Below are 14,703 nucleotides of genomic sequence, written 5' to 3'. Positions count from 1 at the left end.
TTGAGCTCTTTCCATAGGTCTTTTGGGCTCTTTCCATAGCTTGGCTATTGTCGGTAATGCTGCTATAAACATCAGGGTGCATGAATCCCTTCGAATCTGTATTTTTGTATCCTTTGGGTAAATACATAGTAGTGTAATTGCTGGGTCCTAGGGTAGCTCTATTTTTAACTTTTAGAGGGACCTCCATACTGTTTTCCAGAGTGGCTGCACCAGCTTGCATTCCCACCAACAGTGTTGAAGGGTTCCCTTTCCTCCACACCCTCTCCAACATCTGTTGTTTCCTGTGTTAATTTTAGCCATGCTGACTAGCATGAGGTGTATCTCACTGTAGTTTTGACTTGTATTTCCTTGCTGATGAGTGAGGTTGAGCAACTTTTCATGTATCTGTTAGCCTGATTCTTCTTTTGTGAGAAGAGATAGAGATTACCAAGGCTGGGGGAGCAGCTGAGGGGGTAGCCCACGTGGCAAAACACTCAGAGTTTTGTGCGATCCAGGCACTGAGGGAACCTGAGGACTGACGTTGTTAAGGAAAATGAAGAAAGTTATCTCTCTTCCTCATCCAAGTTTATGGGTAATGTCACCTGTACACAACACATGAGGCACTGTCTCCATGAGAGAGGGCTTTTCTCAGCAGCTCTAGAGTTTCATTTGGACACGCTAACCTCTGGGGCGTCTCAGCCAAGGCTCTGCTTTCTCCAGAGATCTTGTTTTTTCTGCTTAGTTAAGAGCTCCCTCTATCCACATCTGATCTGGGTTTTAAATTAAGTAAAAACTGAATGGCCAAGGAAATAAGGCTTCAGAATGCTGGAGTTCTTCTGGTACGGGCACCTGGCCTCAGACACATCAATGCTCCATGTGTTTCCCAGGAGTGTTGCTCTTGCCGTCTTTTCTGCTTCAGAGGTTCTTCTCCCAGAGCCCTTGGCACTCAGGGCCCCGGCGAGGCCCATTCTAAGACCAGCCCTCCTTGCAAATACTTGCTTTTCATGAGTTTATTTCTCTCTTCCTCCCATTGTAAATTCCAAAATGCTGAGGTTTATTTGCTCAAGGCAGGGCAGGTTTGGTTACTTAAAGGACACTGGTCCTGCCAGGGGTGGACCCATATGGCTTTGGCTAGTTGATCATGGTGTTGTTGCCAGAGTGAAATAGATGGGAAGTCTGCTGAAGTCTTACTTGATCTGTATAAACAGAAGAATTCTAGGTCAAGTGAATGAAAGTTTAACTTGAATCATAAAAAGTCATGAGGCTCATGAGAGTCATGACCCATCAGTGAATTCTGAGACTCGACTGCAGTCTGCAGACCCAGAACTCCTCAAATAAGGGGAGGCTGGGTCTCTTGAGGGAGAACCCCCCCAGACACCACTGAAACTATATACCTTAGTCTTTCACTCAGCCTTTTCCAAGGGACTTACAACCTTTTACTAGGGTAGCAATCCTGAGGGGGGAAGGAGATAATCAGACTTTAGGGGGCTCACCTGTTCTGAACTGACACTAATTCCAGGAGACCCAAAATGTCACTGAGGTCCACCAGTCGGTGTAGGGGCTCATGGAGGTGGGGTGATCATGGAATTGTAGCTCAGGCCCATCTCAGAGTGGGTCCAGTGGGTCCCTGAATCCATCCTCTGATTATTTCCCGGTTATTGAATGCGTACTGGAATAGACATTGTTACAGATAGAATCTCCATGTTGGTACAGCTCCTGTCTACCAGTTCCACATGCTGGGAGTTTCAGAGGAGGAAGAGAATTTCTGGGTCACAGACACAGCCTTCATTTTGCAGATTAAGGTGCAGTGATGGAATCAGGAAGACACAGCAAGGACTTAAGTCACAACTAAGTCCTTTTGAACTAGCAAATTTGTACTTAACCGCATTATGAATCCAAGATCAAAATGCCTTTGTGCTGATTTTATTGCAAATGCCACAGGTTTCCAGCTGTTCTGTCTTATTTCATGGCTGAAGCATCAGGAGCAGCACTGTGTTAAATTTCTGTTACTGCATCTAAGGGATACTGCAAAGGAGTGCTTCATTTAGCCTGAGGTCTACCTGGGTTTATGGTTTCATTGCCTCTAAATGTGCTTTCCTCTTAATTTCCCACACCAAGTCATGAGTATATTTTGTTAGAAACATAAATATGTCCAGCTGCCGTATTCTGTGGGACTTTAAATATTTATTCAGTATGACGAATGATTTTCCAGCTGGGGACAACAGCGTGAGTGAGGACTAAGGCATCACCCATTATTCATCTGTCTCTCGCTTTCCTAAGTGAATCTCACACCAGGGAACAGACACTTCCCCTCTCCTCTTTTGTTACAGAAAATTAGAAAGATGGGAAATAGAGTTGACACCACTGATTCATTTTCATTTGCCCCAGAATTAAATTATTTGTTTCCAGTCACTGTTAATTATGGGAATGGTAATGCTTCAGATGCTGGGCAATGTCAGAGTTGGGAGCTTCTCACCAAGGGCCTGGCATGGCTAAGCGTAAAGGTCAGGGGAAAAATATGACAGCAGCAGAAATTAAAATGAAATTTCTATGTATCTGTATATCATCATGAACAAAGAGTCATTTCTCCCTCCACAAATGGAGCCTCACAAATGCATACTTCATAGCTATTTGCTATATCCCTCCATTAATCATATTATAACCAGATTGCCTTGGCTTTGTAGAAATGATTCCCAACTAATTGGAATCTTCAGTGTTTTATATTTTGCATGTTTAGGCCCACAACATTTTTAATAAATAGGCGTGCAAAAATCGTACACTCTTTTTTTTTAAGTAGGCTCCAGGCCCAGTGTGGAATCCCACGCGGGGCTTGAATTCAAAACTCCGAGATGAAGACCTAAGCTGAGATCATGAGTCATATGCTTAAACCGACTGAGCTACCCAAGCGCCCCTATTGTGCTTTTAAAAATAGAGGCACAGGTAGATTAAGTGGCTTCCAAATGTTCAATAGATCCTTCAGTCTTCTGAGGTTTAGTCTAGTTCTGAACTCTGAGGGTCTCCCTTCAAAGTAGTCTTTCTCTTAGGATATGTTTTACTTCTTTACCATATTTGAAAAATGCAAACTCATTTCAAAATTTTCAAAACCTCAGAGTTTAGAGGAGGAAGTTAAGGCACAGAGAGGTTAAGTAATGGTCCATGGTCACACAGTAAGTATTGTGGTCATACACAGGCAGCCTGGTGCCAGGACCCATGCTCAGACCACCAGACTGTGCTGACTCAGATTCAACGAGAAGTATCTCTGATTTCATAGGACATACACGATAGGCACTAAATTGTCGCGGCGGCGCGACAAATCAACCAGAAATGTGAGGGTAAAAGGATGAAGAAAAGAACTCGAGAAGTAGAGAGAGCACTGAGGAGGATGTCCAACAGTGCTAATTTTATTCCACATTTTACAAACATTTTTAAGGCAGATCACAATAGAAGGAATAATACATCAGTATTTAGTCAAATAACCGCAAGTTCGTATAACAAGTTTACATTAACTACAAATAAATCTCGTGATGCCAGGTAATCACGGCTAATGCCATTAGCTACTATTGATACAAGAAGTTACAATCAACCACGGAGTGGGTTATGGGAAGTACAGGAACAACAAGGACCAACTAAGAGTTTAAGACCCTGACCACATTGTTCCCTTCTGTAGGGAGAACGTGTGGGAAGTCATGTAGGCGAGCGCACGACACATAGCACAGACCCTTTCTCAGTGTTACTCAACTTTCCTGTCCTTAACCCCTTATCAAGGCGTCTGGACTTTAGAGGAGACACAAGTCAGGGCCTGGTTTGATCCACAACTTCAACTGTGCTGTGGTCTCCAACACTAAATAAACATTTTGGATGGATCAATTCAGGAAGGTTTCTGACCCAGAGAATTAGGATTGAGAGCTCTCCCAGTATGAAAGATGAGAAAAAACTACATTACCTTTAATCTTTTTAAAATGGTCACAAACCCAGATGGTAAATAGGAGGTCTTTGTTTCCTTAGGTCTATGTTGTTCAACAGGCAGCGTGTAGCTACGGAGCACTTGAAATGTAGCCAGACTGACATGAGCTGTAAATGCAAAATACCTAGCACTGGTTTCAAATACTTAGCATGTATGAAAGAGTGCAAAATACCTCATTAATAATTTATATATTGATTCTGTGTTAAAATGACAATATTTGAATATATTGAGTTAAATGAATATATATTAAAATTCACTTGCGGTTTTGGGGGTGTTTTTTGCTTTGTTTTAATATCTTTTCTAGAAAATTTAAAGTTATACATGTGGCTCACATGGTACTTCTATTAGAAAACACTGTCTTAGACAATGCGTTTTATGAGAATTTCCAACAAAGAACTTGACCTTTTGGGCACACATTATTTCCCACTATGCCCTTTGGCAAAGGTGCTATTGGTCCCAAGAGAGAAGTAACAGAGCAAAATATCTTCCAGACTTACAATACGTAATTTGTGGGAAAATGAACCATATGTACTCTTTAGAGTCTTTTCTTGGGAAAAGACTGTGAGCTCCTTGAGGGCAGGAACTTGGGTTCTTCTTGCCTGCATCTCCAGCAACTGGGCTGTACCTCACCCAAAGTTTGCCTGGAGTGGGTGGGGATGAGGGTTGAAATGGATGGTAGGTGGGTGAGAGGTTGAGTGGAGGAATGGATGAGTGGACACATAGAGTGTCTACAGGTTTTTGTGATCATTTCTTACAGATCATCACTATCTTTATTCATGATGACACCATGTAGATGCTAGGGGAATGGATTTTTCCAGCTCTCTCAAGAGCTCGATTAATTTTTTTTAAGACAGCATTAGAATCCTGATCTATGACTGGACCTGTTTCCCGTGGCATACTGTGCTGCTGTGGATACTATAGGTCTGTCAGCTTAGGGCGCCAACCTGATTGCAAGCAAGGGCTAGGGAAGTTGTATTGAAGCTGTTTTCTTAGAAACACACCTTTTACCCACACTGTATATTTACATCTCAATATTTTTAAAATAATCGAGTTTCTACCAATTGTTCTATCCATAGTTCATACAATATTGGGAAATAACAACTGCCCCTATCAAAGAACATGGTTTTTTAATCTGTGGCTTTGGACAGTGGGAAACTAAAGCTACCCACACGACACATCCTTTAGCACTGCCACTGGGTCTGGGAGATTTCCATTCTTGATTTGGTGATTGGTTCGGGTACCAGTAAGTGTTCTCCTGTTTCTGTCTTGAGTACTCATCATGAACAGGTGATACCTTCTAATCAATACCACAATCTCATTTTCTGTGAAAACCAGCCCGTTCAGAGACAGATCTGTGTTCTTCTCTCTAAGCCTCTGTGATAGTCTATTTACTTTCGTGAAAAGGAAGTCACTGAAAAGTCCTTTGGGGTTAGTGCTTTAATTGTTTATTTCTGGGTCCAATTTAAAACATAGTGAATTGGTTCTGAATTGCTATGCAATTTGCCTGGCATTTCAGTGTCGTTGATTTTCCTTTTTTGTTGATTCTGAGTGAGGATTAAAAGGCTATTTTCATGCAGCTTTTTTGTAATTGTGATTCCCAGTATAGACTACAGCATTCAGTGTTCTTTTTATAAACCCATAATACCCATCTTAATAAAAGCTGTCAGAATCAGCTCTTGGTAGACTTTGCCCTCTGCCTATTATCAGTATAGAACACGTGACTTTACAATGCATATTCAACTTCCTCCTTAATTCTGTCCTCGCATAATGCCCCATTTCCCAAAGGAAACGGGAGATGGAAGATTGAGGTGAGAGACTGACAGTCACATGGTGAAATAAGTTAGAATGAAAGTATTCTTTGTTACATGCCCACTACAGCAGAACAGAATCATTCAGGAGAACCCCTCCTCGGGACAAGAAGTCATCTGACATTCCACACTTTCTCCTCTAAACTGTCATGTTTCAAGCTATTTTAAGTCCAGCTACCCTTTTTTTTTTTTTTTTTAAGATTTTATTTATTTATTTGACAGAGAGAGAGATCAGAGTAGACAGAGAGGCAGGGAGAGAGAGGGAGAAGCAGGCTCTCTGCTCAGCAGAGAGCCCGATGCAGAGCTCGCATCTAGGACCCTGAGTCCACCACCTGAGCCGAAGGCAGAGGCTTAACTCACTGAACCACTCGGGCACCCCCTAGCGACTCTTTTTATCCACAGCCTCCCTCTTTCATAGCAGAACCCTGAGCCCTTTCCTATCTTTGCCTCAATAGCCAGAGTAAGTCAATAAGTATGATTTGGTACAGGGACAAACATGGTCCACCAGAGTTCCATCTGAACCCAAGTAATAGGAGGTGTGGCTGTGAAATTTGCAATCTCCGTGAAGTTCGTGCAGACAGAAATATTTGGCATTCTCTTTCATCCTACTATGCTAAAGGGACTTCAACTTATGAGTCTCACATTCCCAACAGAGTATTTGTGTTTGTAAAGCTGACACACCCTTTGCCTTACACCATATCCCACTTGTGAATTTGCCTTAGATTATTGAGGGAAATAAATACGTTTCATGATACTCTCCAGACACCTAGGATTGAGTCATACGTAGGTGGTCTGTGTGTGCACATTGGAGAATGGTCCCAATTTATTCTAGAATGTGTTTTAATACATTTTTAAGCTTCTTTATATTTCTATAATTAAAGTTGCAAAAACGTAACCTTAATCTAACTTGAGAATAACTCCAACTCTGAAATTTCAAAGATCAGTATTCTGTTTCAGTTGTATCAGTTTAATTATTTTGAATCTGGCTAATCTTCCACCTCTATAGAGTGTAGATTTCAAATATTATTCCCCCTATGCCTCCTTTTACCAAAGATAATTAAGATTTAACCCTCTTTGACAGTTATTAAAATAGACTTAATATCTGATCCTGAAAAAGTTCTTTATAAACCATCCTCATCTGGTGGCTTCATTATGTAAACATTCCATCAAAAATGAACTTGAGAAAATTTCAACAGTAGCTAACGGATCATTAAATAGTGAACCATAAAAAGATCTCTATGCTAACTGGATTTAGAGATATATTACATATCAGGTAATGTAAAAGATAACCATTTCATGCCTTATGTTATGAATTTTTAGTATAAAACAAAGTACATTTTCCATATTAAATCCCTGTTACAAAAGTTTCTCTACCTTGGCACTATTAATATTTTGGGATGGATTATTCTTTGTTGTGAGGAGCTGTCTTCTGTATTTTAGGATTTTTAGCAGCGTCACTGGGTTCTTCTTACTATCTGACAGTAGAACCTCCTGAGTTGGAGAGCTAAAAATGTATCCAGACATTGCCAAATATCTGTTGGGAGAGGGGAGAACATATGCAACTGTATTTAAGAACCACTGATATGTGGGACTTCAAGAACAGCCAAATATTTGTTATTTCTTCATGTATTCTCAGAAATTTTATCTTAATACAATAAAACAGACCAGGAAATGTATAGCTCTTGCACAAAATACTGAAATGTTGATGTAGAATAACAACAAAAACATTTTCTTTTTTACTCATAAAAATGGGGGGGGCAGCTTTTTTCTATCTTCAGTACTTAAAGGAACAAAACCATATCGTGAGACATGAAAACGTATGCTTCATCTCTTATCTAAATTTTTATTATTGTTGATAGCATTCTGTAGCACTTTTCTGGAAGGTATCAAAGATTTTAGGAGTCCCTGGAGTGCCCAAGAGGATTGCACATTCTTATGCCCAGGGGTTCCAAGTAGCTCTTTTCACCAAGGTATCTGGTCATGAGGTGACTGTGCAACTCAGACATAGCGTGATTTCAAGAACTCTTTTGCTACCGGGACCTCCATTCTAGCACCCATAACTTCTTTTATGATTACATTGACCCGGAACATCAGACGTGTGTTTCCATTCGTGGGAGGTGTTTAGGTCCTCAGAGCAAGTTACTCTAGTCTGTTTGGAGTGGCACCTCCATCAGCAGAGAAATACAACTCTCTTGAGACGCACCGAGTGCGTGTCCAGTGGGCCAGATAATGGAGATTCAAAGATGAATGGGATATAGTCCTCACCCTCAAGGGGCCTTCAGTCTAGTGTGAACAATGTTTATGATCTCTGCCAATGTATAAAACACTAGTAAGAGTTAACATGACATCAGGCTGTAATGTTTTTTTCTGCAGTAACATGAGGAGTAACATGAGGAGCAATGTTTTCCCTAAAATGGGTGATCAGCCTACAGTGAGAGATATGAATGCTTATGTTGTTTCGTAGGGCTCTGAATCTGAAGAACTTTGCAAAGGATTTGAAGAGACCCCTCACTTATTCTTTGGACTCATTTATGCATTGGTATTAGAGTTCTTTGTGATCTGCTTTGCAAACATATTGTGGGACATTGGTGTAAAAATAACCACCTTGAAAAAGAGGCATTGACTCAGAACCAGCTGGATTGCCTATATGCCCCTAAAACCTGGTATTCTTTTACACAACAATGGTTTGTGTAAAGCCAGCAAGCAAGGCTATGATCTTCCACTTGCCACTTTAGCCGTCCCAGAGTACATTTCTCTCATTTCCGAGTGGCCTGGCATATCTTACATGCAACTGTGCCTTCATGAAATGGGAGTGATAGCTCTTATGTATGGAATGTCCAGAATCCTGATGAAACATTAATTAGGACGTGGAAAGTCAGTAAAAACTGGACTCTTTTTATGCATCAAGAAGTGAAGGCATAGATATGGGACCTGGGGCTTTATGGTGCAGAGAAACAGATTCTTCACGTCAAATGAAAAAAGCAGTAGCATTAAATGATTTATGACACAGCTGTTTTATTTCCTATTAAAATTGTGTGTTGTAATGAAACCATTTAAATCTGTTCAGGGTTTTGTGGAATTTTAAAATTCAGTTAGTTGTCCATGGTTTCTGGTCCTTGAGAAGTTGGGCAGAGAACTGTGTGTGGGATAGAGCCAGCTCTGACTGCCTGCCACATGCCTTTGTTTCTTGTGTGTGGAGAGGTCCACTTGATGACCTTCGAATGCTTGGCTCCCCCTAGTGTAATGGCACCAAATGGCCACGTGCTGCATCTGAGGTCATGTGGGGTCCAGGAATTTTAGGTAGAACTGCCACATTCGTAGCCCAGGCAAACAGATAGAGATGCTTTTGGCTAGTGTTTTTTTCAAGTCTTTGAACAGCAATTCCCATGAAGAAACACATTGCAATCCAATATACATTTTTATACATATTTATTTGTTCATGTATATAAATTTATAGTAGACACGTATATGCATATACATGTGTACTTTCTACATTATAAATATTTTTGTAATGAAAACAAAAGTTTCATGAAATGATATTTATCCTCATTACTTTAGTTGTGCTTAACTCTTTTCATTTCTAGTTCAATTTTTTAAAAATTCTGTTTATAGCTACTAAGTTAATTTCATAGCCCACAGATTGAAAAGCGTTGGCCTAAGTTGATATGCCCGTGTCTCATGTCACTTTAGGCAGGGGCAAATGAATGAAATGGTGCTATATTTTGACCTACCATTTGATGCACAATGACATGATGGATCCTGCAATTGGATTGGGGCATCCAGTTGGCTACAGATAAGGCCTTTCTCTAAATTTCATTTGCTAAGGTCACTGCCAATACTTCTTTATCATATTAAAGACTTTGAGGAAATCAGTTATTGCTAACTGCATAAATATATGTTTTACTTCTTGACATAAAATGTCAATAGCAATTTACCTTACAGAAATCTAAGCATAAGGGAATCGGCACATATTTTAAAAAATGTATTGCTAGTGTTTTCTCTGCAACTTGCTCTTGTATATTGTTGTACATCTTCCCCCCAAATTTAAGAATTCATATACTGTTTGGGATGATGTTGAGTAATGTTTTCTCCTACGTCCCTACTTCTGAGGCTGTGTTTTTTAAAACTTGGGGGTCAAAACCTGTTTGAAATGCAGATGAGATCTAGGGCCCATCTGCCTAGAAGGAACAAAATATTCTATAGACCCTCACTGGAGAAGCCTTAACCTGAATGGAAGTCACTATTCATGTCAAGATGTCTTATAGTTACACTACCAGAAGGAAGCATTGTACCCCATTCTATTGGTATGGAAATCAGCAGTGCCTTATTTGATTCAACCAGTGTGCATATATACACATGTACTCGGGCAGCAGTGAGATCTACTGGGTCGAAACCAGAGTGGTCCAAGAAGCAACCTGGTTGGGCCTGTGTCCCTCAGCACAACAGGCTGACCGGGCTGCAGGACCAACTGCCACAGAGTAGCCACAAGTAAGCCCAATGGCAGACAGCCTCCCAGAAGTGTTTGAAGCTCTTTCTTTCTTTCTTTCTTTCTTTCTTTCTTTTTTTTTTTTTTTTAAAGATTTCATTTATTTATTTGACAGACAGAGATCACAACTAGGCAGAGAAGCAGGCAGAGAGAGAGGGGGAAGCAGGCTCCCCACTGAGCAGAGAGCCTGGGATCATGACCTGGGCCGAAGGCAGAGGCTTTAACCTACTGAGCCACCCAGGTGCCCCCTTGAACCTCTTTCTAAAGTTACCATGTCTTTGACTAGGACATATCCTAGTACCTCTTTTTAAAAATGAATTCATTAAAATATTCATGAGATTAGATCCAATACTGTAATTTTTGCAAATATGTAGAACATTCAGTCAACCTGAGCAGAAACCTCTCTGATCCTTAAGCAAGGGTAAGCTTTATAAACCCCATGACTAGGGCACCACTGCCACCTTTTGGTGACATCCCTTAATTACAGGTTCTGGAGGGATAAAAAACCTATATTTAACAGAGATTATAATATTAAAGTTATAAAATGATAGAAAATATACATCTCTGGATATGCTGGGGTGAAGAGAGAGTGTGTGTTGCTAAGGCTTGCTTTGGTTCTGCCCTCTGCATCTCCCACAGCTGTCCTTGCTCTGATCTCACATAGTCTTTGTCGCTCTTGGCAGGATTGGAGGGGCCATTCCCACGGTGTTCTCCTACTTCGCGGAAGTGCTGGCCCGAGAGAAGCGGGGGGAGCATCTGAGCTGGCTGTGCATGTTCTGGATGATTGGCGGCATCTACGCCTCTGCAATGGCCTGGGCCATCATCCCGCATTACGGTAAGAGGCTGGCCTGGCATGAACAAGGCATCACCTTCTTTGACTTCGGCCTCCCTTCTGTCCCTTTCTTGTCTTGTCAGTGCTGGTTTGAGAACAACACTGTCATGATCAAGTTTTTGCCTTTTGTTTATCTAGGATTTTCTCCCTTGTATAGAGATCTGTAGAAGGTAAGACCATGCCAAGGGTCCTGTAGGAATATTGCCGCATTTTGCTGTTTTTCAAGGGATCACTTTCGTTGGCTTTCTATGTGCTATCAACTCTAGGCTCCCCACCAAAATGGACAACAGGGGAGACACAGGTCATAACTGGCATAGAAGGCAGAATGACTTACCATTGTTTTGGGGACTATCATACACATCAGGCACATACATGTGCCTTTATTCGTCCCTTCTGGGTCTAGTTCAAAGCTCAACCCCATGTCAGTCCACCTCTGCTGGCAGCTGAGAACTGGGATGAGAGCAGGAAGCATCCTGTCTTGTCATGGAACATCTGTTTGTAGAACTTAAGAGATGACTCAACTGTCCTTGCTGGCCAGATCCTTCCTGAGTTTCTTCTAAGCTGTTCATACCACCTCTGAACACTTTAAGTTCTCCTGTTTCTGAACAGTCAGCACTGTCCTGCTTAGAAGCCAGAAACTGCCAGGTGCTTCACCCACAAACAGTGAAATGCAGGGAGAGGTTCATCAGGAATCAAATCCAATAAACAAGACAGAGGGGAGTGGAGGTTTTCTGGTTGTGTGTATCTGTGTGAAAGAGAAAGAGAACAAACATGTTGAAGTTTGCAAATTATGAATACTATGTAAATTAAAACCACATGTGGACTTTAAAAACTAACTCTTTGTTCAACCTAAAATCTAATTGATCATTGGGTGAAAAATTAGATTTCAAAAATTTGCTTTTGGATCATTTTCTTTTTTTTCCTTTTATTTTAGAACAGAGCAATTTTGGCTATAAAGCCTAGGTTTGTTAGGGAACAATCCTGAGTGAATTTGATCCACTGTTAAAATCAAAGACAAGGGGTCCCTGGGTGGATCAGTGGGTTAAGCCTCTGCCTTCACTCAGGTCATGATCTCAGGGTCCTGGGATCAAGCCCCACGTCGGACTCTCTGCTCAGCGGGGAGCCGGCTTCCCCCTTCTCTCTATGCCTGTCTCTCTGCCTATCTATGATCTCTGTCTGTCAAATAAATAAATAAAATATTTTAAAAAAAATCAAAGACAAGATGTAAACTTTAGTATTTGAACTCATTGTAATTGAGCTTTATCCTATTGAGTTACAAAATTTATGCATGTCATACTCTTTTAATAAACCTATAAAGTTACATGCAAATCAATGTTGTATATAACAATAACAAGGAAGGCATAAGGAATTGGTTACTTGGCCTAAAGAGAACTTTTCCTTGCCAGACACTTGAGTGTGGCGTGCGAAGCGCAAATGGTGGGTTTTCCTTTTTTGGACTCTGATCTGTTCAGGGCCAGAGATACCCTTCCAGAGGTACTAACTCACACCTGCCATAAGGCTTGTCGTCTCCCACCATGCAAGGAATTACAGGTGATTCTTTTTCTCTGTCTGGGCCCCGAAGACCTCAGCCACCCTCAGAACTAGCTCCCAACTCACTTAGCTGGCTGTTTGGAATGGAAAACCCACTTAGCTGCCATGGAAAGAATTGCTTTAGTACGCCTGGATGGCTCAGTCAGTTAAGCATCTGCCTTGAGCTCAGGTCATGATCTTAGGGGTCTTGGGATCCAGTCGCAAGTTAGGCTCCCACTAACTGATGGGAGATGTTTCTCCCTCTCCCTCTGTCCATCCCCACTCCCCCTCTTTCTTTCTCTGACATAAATAAATAAAACCTTAAAAAAAAAGAAAGAAGAAGAAGAAGAATTGCTTCTTAGGAGCTCTGCGTGAAGAGACAAAAAGGAGATGCAGAGCCCGGGCAGAGTCCAGCTTTCCTCAGCATTGCTCCTGGAGCCGCCCTAGTCCATAAGCAACCTCTGTATGAATGAAAATTCGCTGCCTCATCCACGCGGACGCAGGGGCAGCCCCACTGGCCAGCTCTGCCAGATGCTCACACAGCAAGTCACTGCTGACCGCTTCACGTGGCGGCTGGATTCCTTCGGAGGCCAGCCTCTTTCTAACCCTAGATGGTGGCACAGCTCTTTGGCTCCTGGATATTTGCTGTCCCTTCTTCCTGGTCCCCTTCCCATCCTGTAGAATTTCTCCAGCTGGTCTTCCCAAACTCGGAACTCAGATTGGCTTTTGCAGTCTGCACTTTTCCACAGGCCTGGGCGTTGATTGGTTTTGTTATTTTTGATTGTTTGTTTGTTTGTTTGTTTTTCCTCATTGGGTATTTAGTTCTTCAGACTCCTGCTTTTCACACATCCCTACCCTTGAGCCATGGTGGGCTCCAGATTTTGCCTCTGGACTCACCAACCATCAGCTAGTGGCTGACCCCCAAAAAATGAGTGTAATTTTACCTTTATTTTTCTCAAGCATACATAAGATATTCTTTTTTATAGCAAAACGGTCTGCCTAGTCCATACATAACCGGAAAGAGCTGAGGCTGTGAATCAGAAACAATTCCTAAAAAGTTTACCAAAAAAACCCCAATGACAATTAAGTGTATCTGAGGCTGGCATTAATTCTATGTTAAAGGAACCTTGAGAAATAATGACGTGGTTAAGAAATCAGTAACAGAATATTGAAACTTTACATGAAGGCTTTCCTGGCCAGAAATGTGGCCAAAGCAATAATTATTGCAAACAAGCCTGTCTGTATAGTTTTATCAACAGGGGAGATTTTTAAATACCCTTGCTGAGTTCATTGCTATGCTCTTGCAACTTGAGAGCTCTAATTATCTCAAAAGAAAAGAACTTAGTTTTAAAAATCCTGTGTTGAGGCTTCTGGGGGTTGATGATGTTCTCTATATTGGTGTGGGGGAGGGTGTTTCAGGAGTATTCATTTATAAAAATGCATTCAGCTAGGTACTTAAGATTTACATATGTCACCATATGGGAGTTACACTTTTTTTATAAATATTTTTTCATAAAATTTACCACTTCTGTTACCCCCTGAAAATACCCACGCTTGGGTCCTACTCCGGATCAATCGAATCTAATTATCTGGGTTGGGGATTCTGCATGGATGGTTTTTTTTTTTTTTTTAAAGATTTATTTATTTATTTGACAGACAGATCACAAGTAGGCAGAGAGGCAGGCAGAGAGAGAGGAGGAAGCAGGCTCCCCGCTGAGCAGAGAGCCTGATATGGGGCTTGATCCCAGTACCCTGGGATCATGACCTGAGCCGAAAGCAGAGGCTTTAACCCACTGAGCCACCCAGGTGCCCCTGCATGGATGGTTTTTAAAGCCATTTAAAGCTGGTTCTCTGCAGCCAGGTTTGAGAATCTTCAGCTTCCTACCTCTGCCAGGGGGTGATCTGGGAAGCCCCTGAGGCTTCACCATGTATGCACAGGGAGGGAGGCTACAGATGGGCGCAAAGAGAAGAGTGAGCCTGACTGGCACGGTTGACTTATTCAGTGGGCGTTTAAGTTTCCATATTGTTGTTTTCATCCAGGCTAAAGGACTTTCCCCACTCATGTGGCTGAGAATCACTTACAAAGTAGCTTTGACATCTTGCT

At 41.6% G+C, this 14,703-nt stretch overlaps 1 protein-coding gene across 2 annotated transcripts in view; it reads left to right on the top strand.

Annotated features, from left to right (window-relative positions):
* SV2C (synaptic vesicle glycoprotein 2C) overlaps positions 1 to 14,703 on the top strand; it is a 236,681-nt gene that overhangs the window by 132,984 nt on the left and 88,994 nt on the right. For both annotated transcript variants that reach the window (XM_032335926.1, XM_032335925.1), the window contains exon 4: positions 10,921 to 11,072. In XM_032335926.1, the coding sequence (XP_032191817.1) occupies positions 10,921 to 11,072 (152 nt within the window). The remainder of the gene's footprint in view (positions 1 to 10,920; positions 11,073 to 14,703) is intronic.

This window comes from Mustela erminea, chromosome 3 (assembly GCF_009829155.1).
Source record: "Mustela erminea isolate mMusErm1 chromosome 3, mMusErm1.Pri, whole genome shotgun sequence".
NCBI classification, from domain to species: Eukaryota; Metazoa; Chordata; class Mammalia; order Carnivora; family Mustelidae; genus Mustela; species Mustela erminea.
This window is presented reverse-complemented; position numbering and strand designations above follow the sequence as displayed.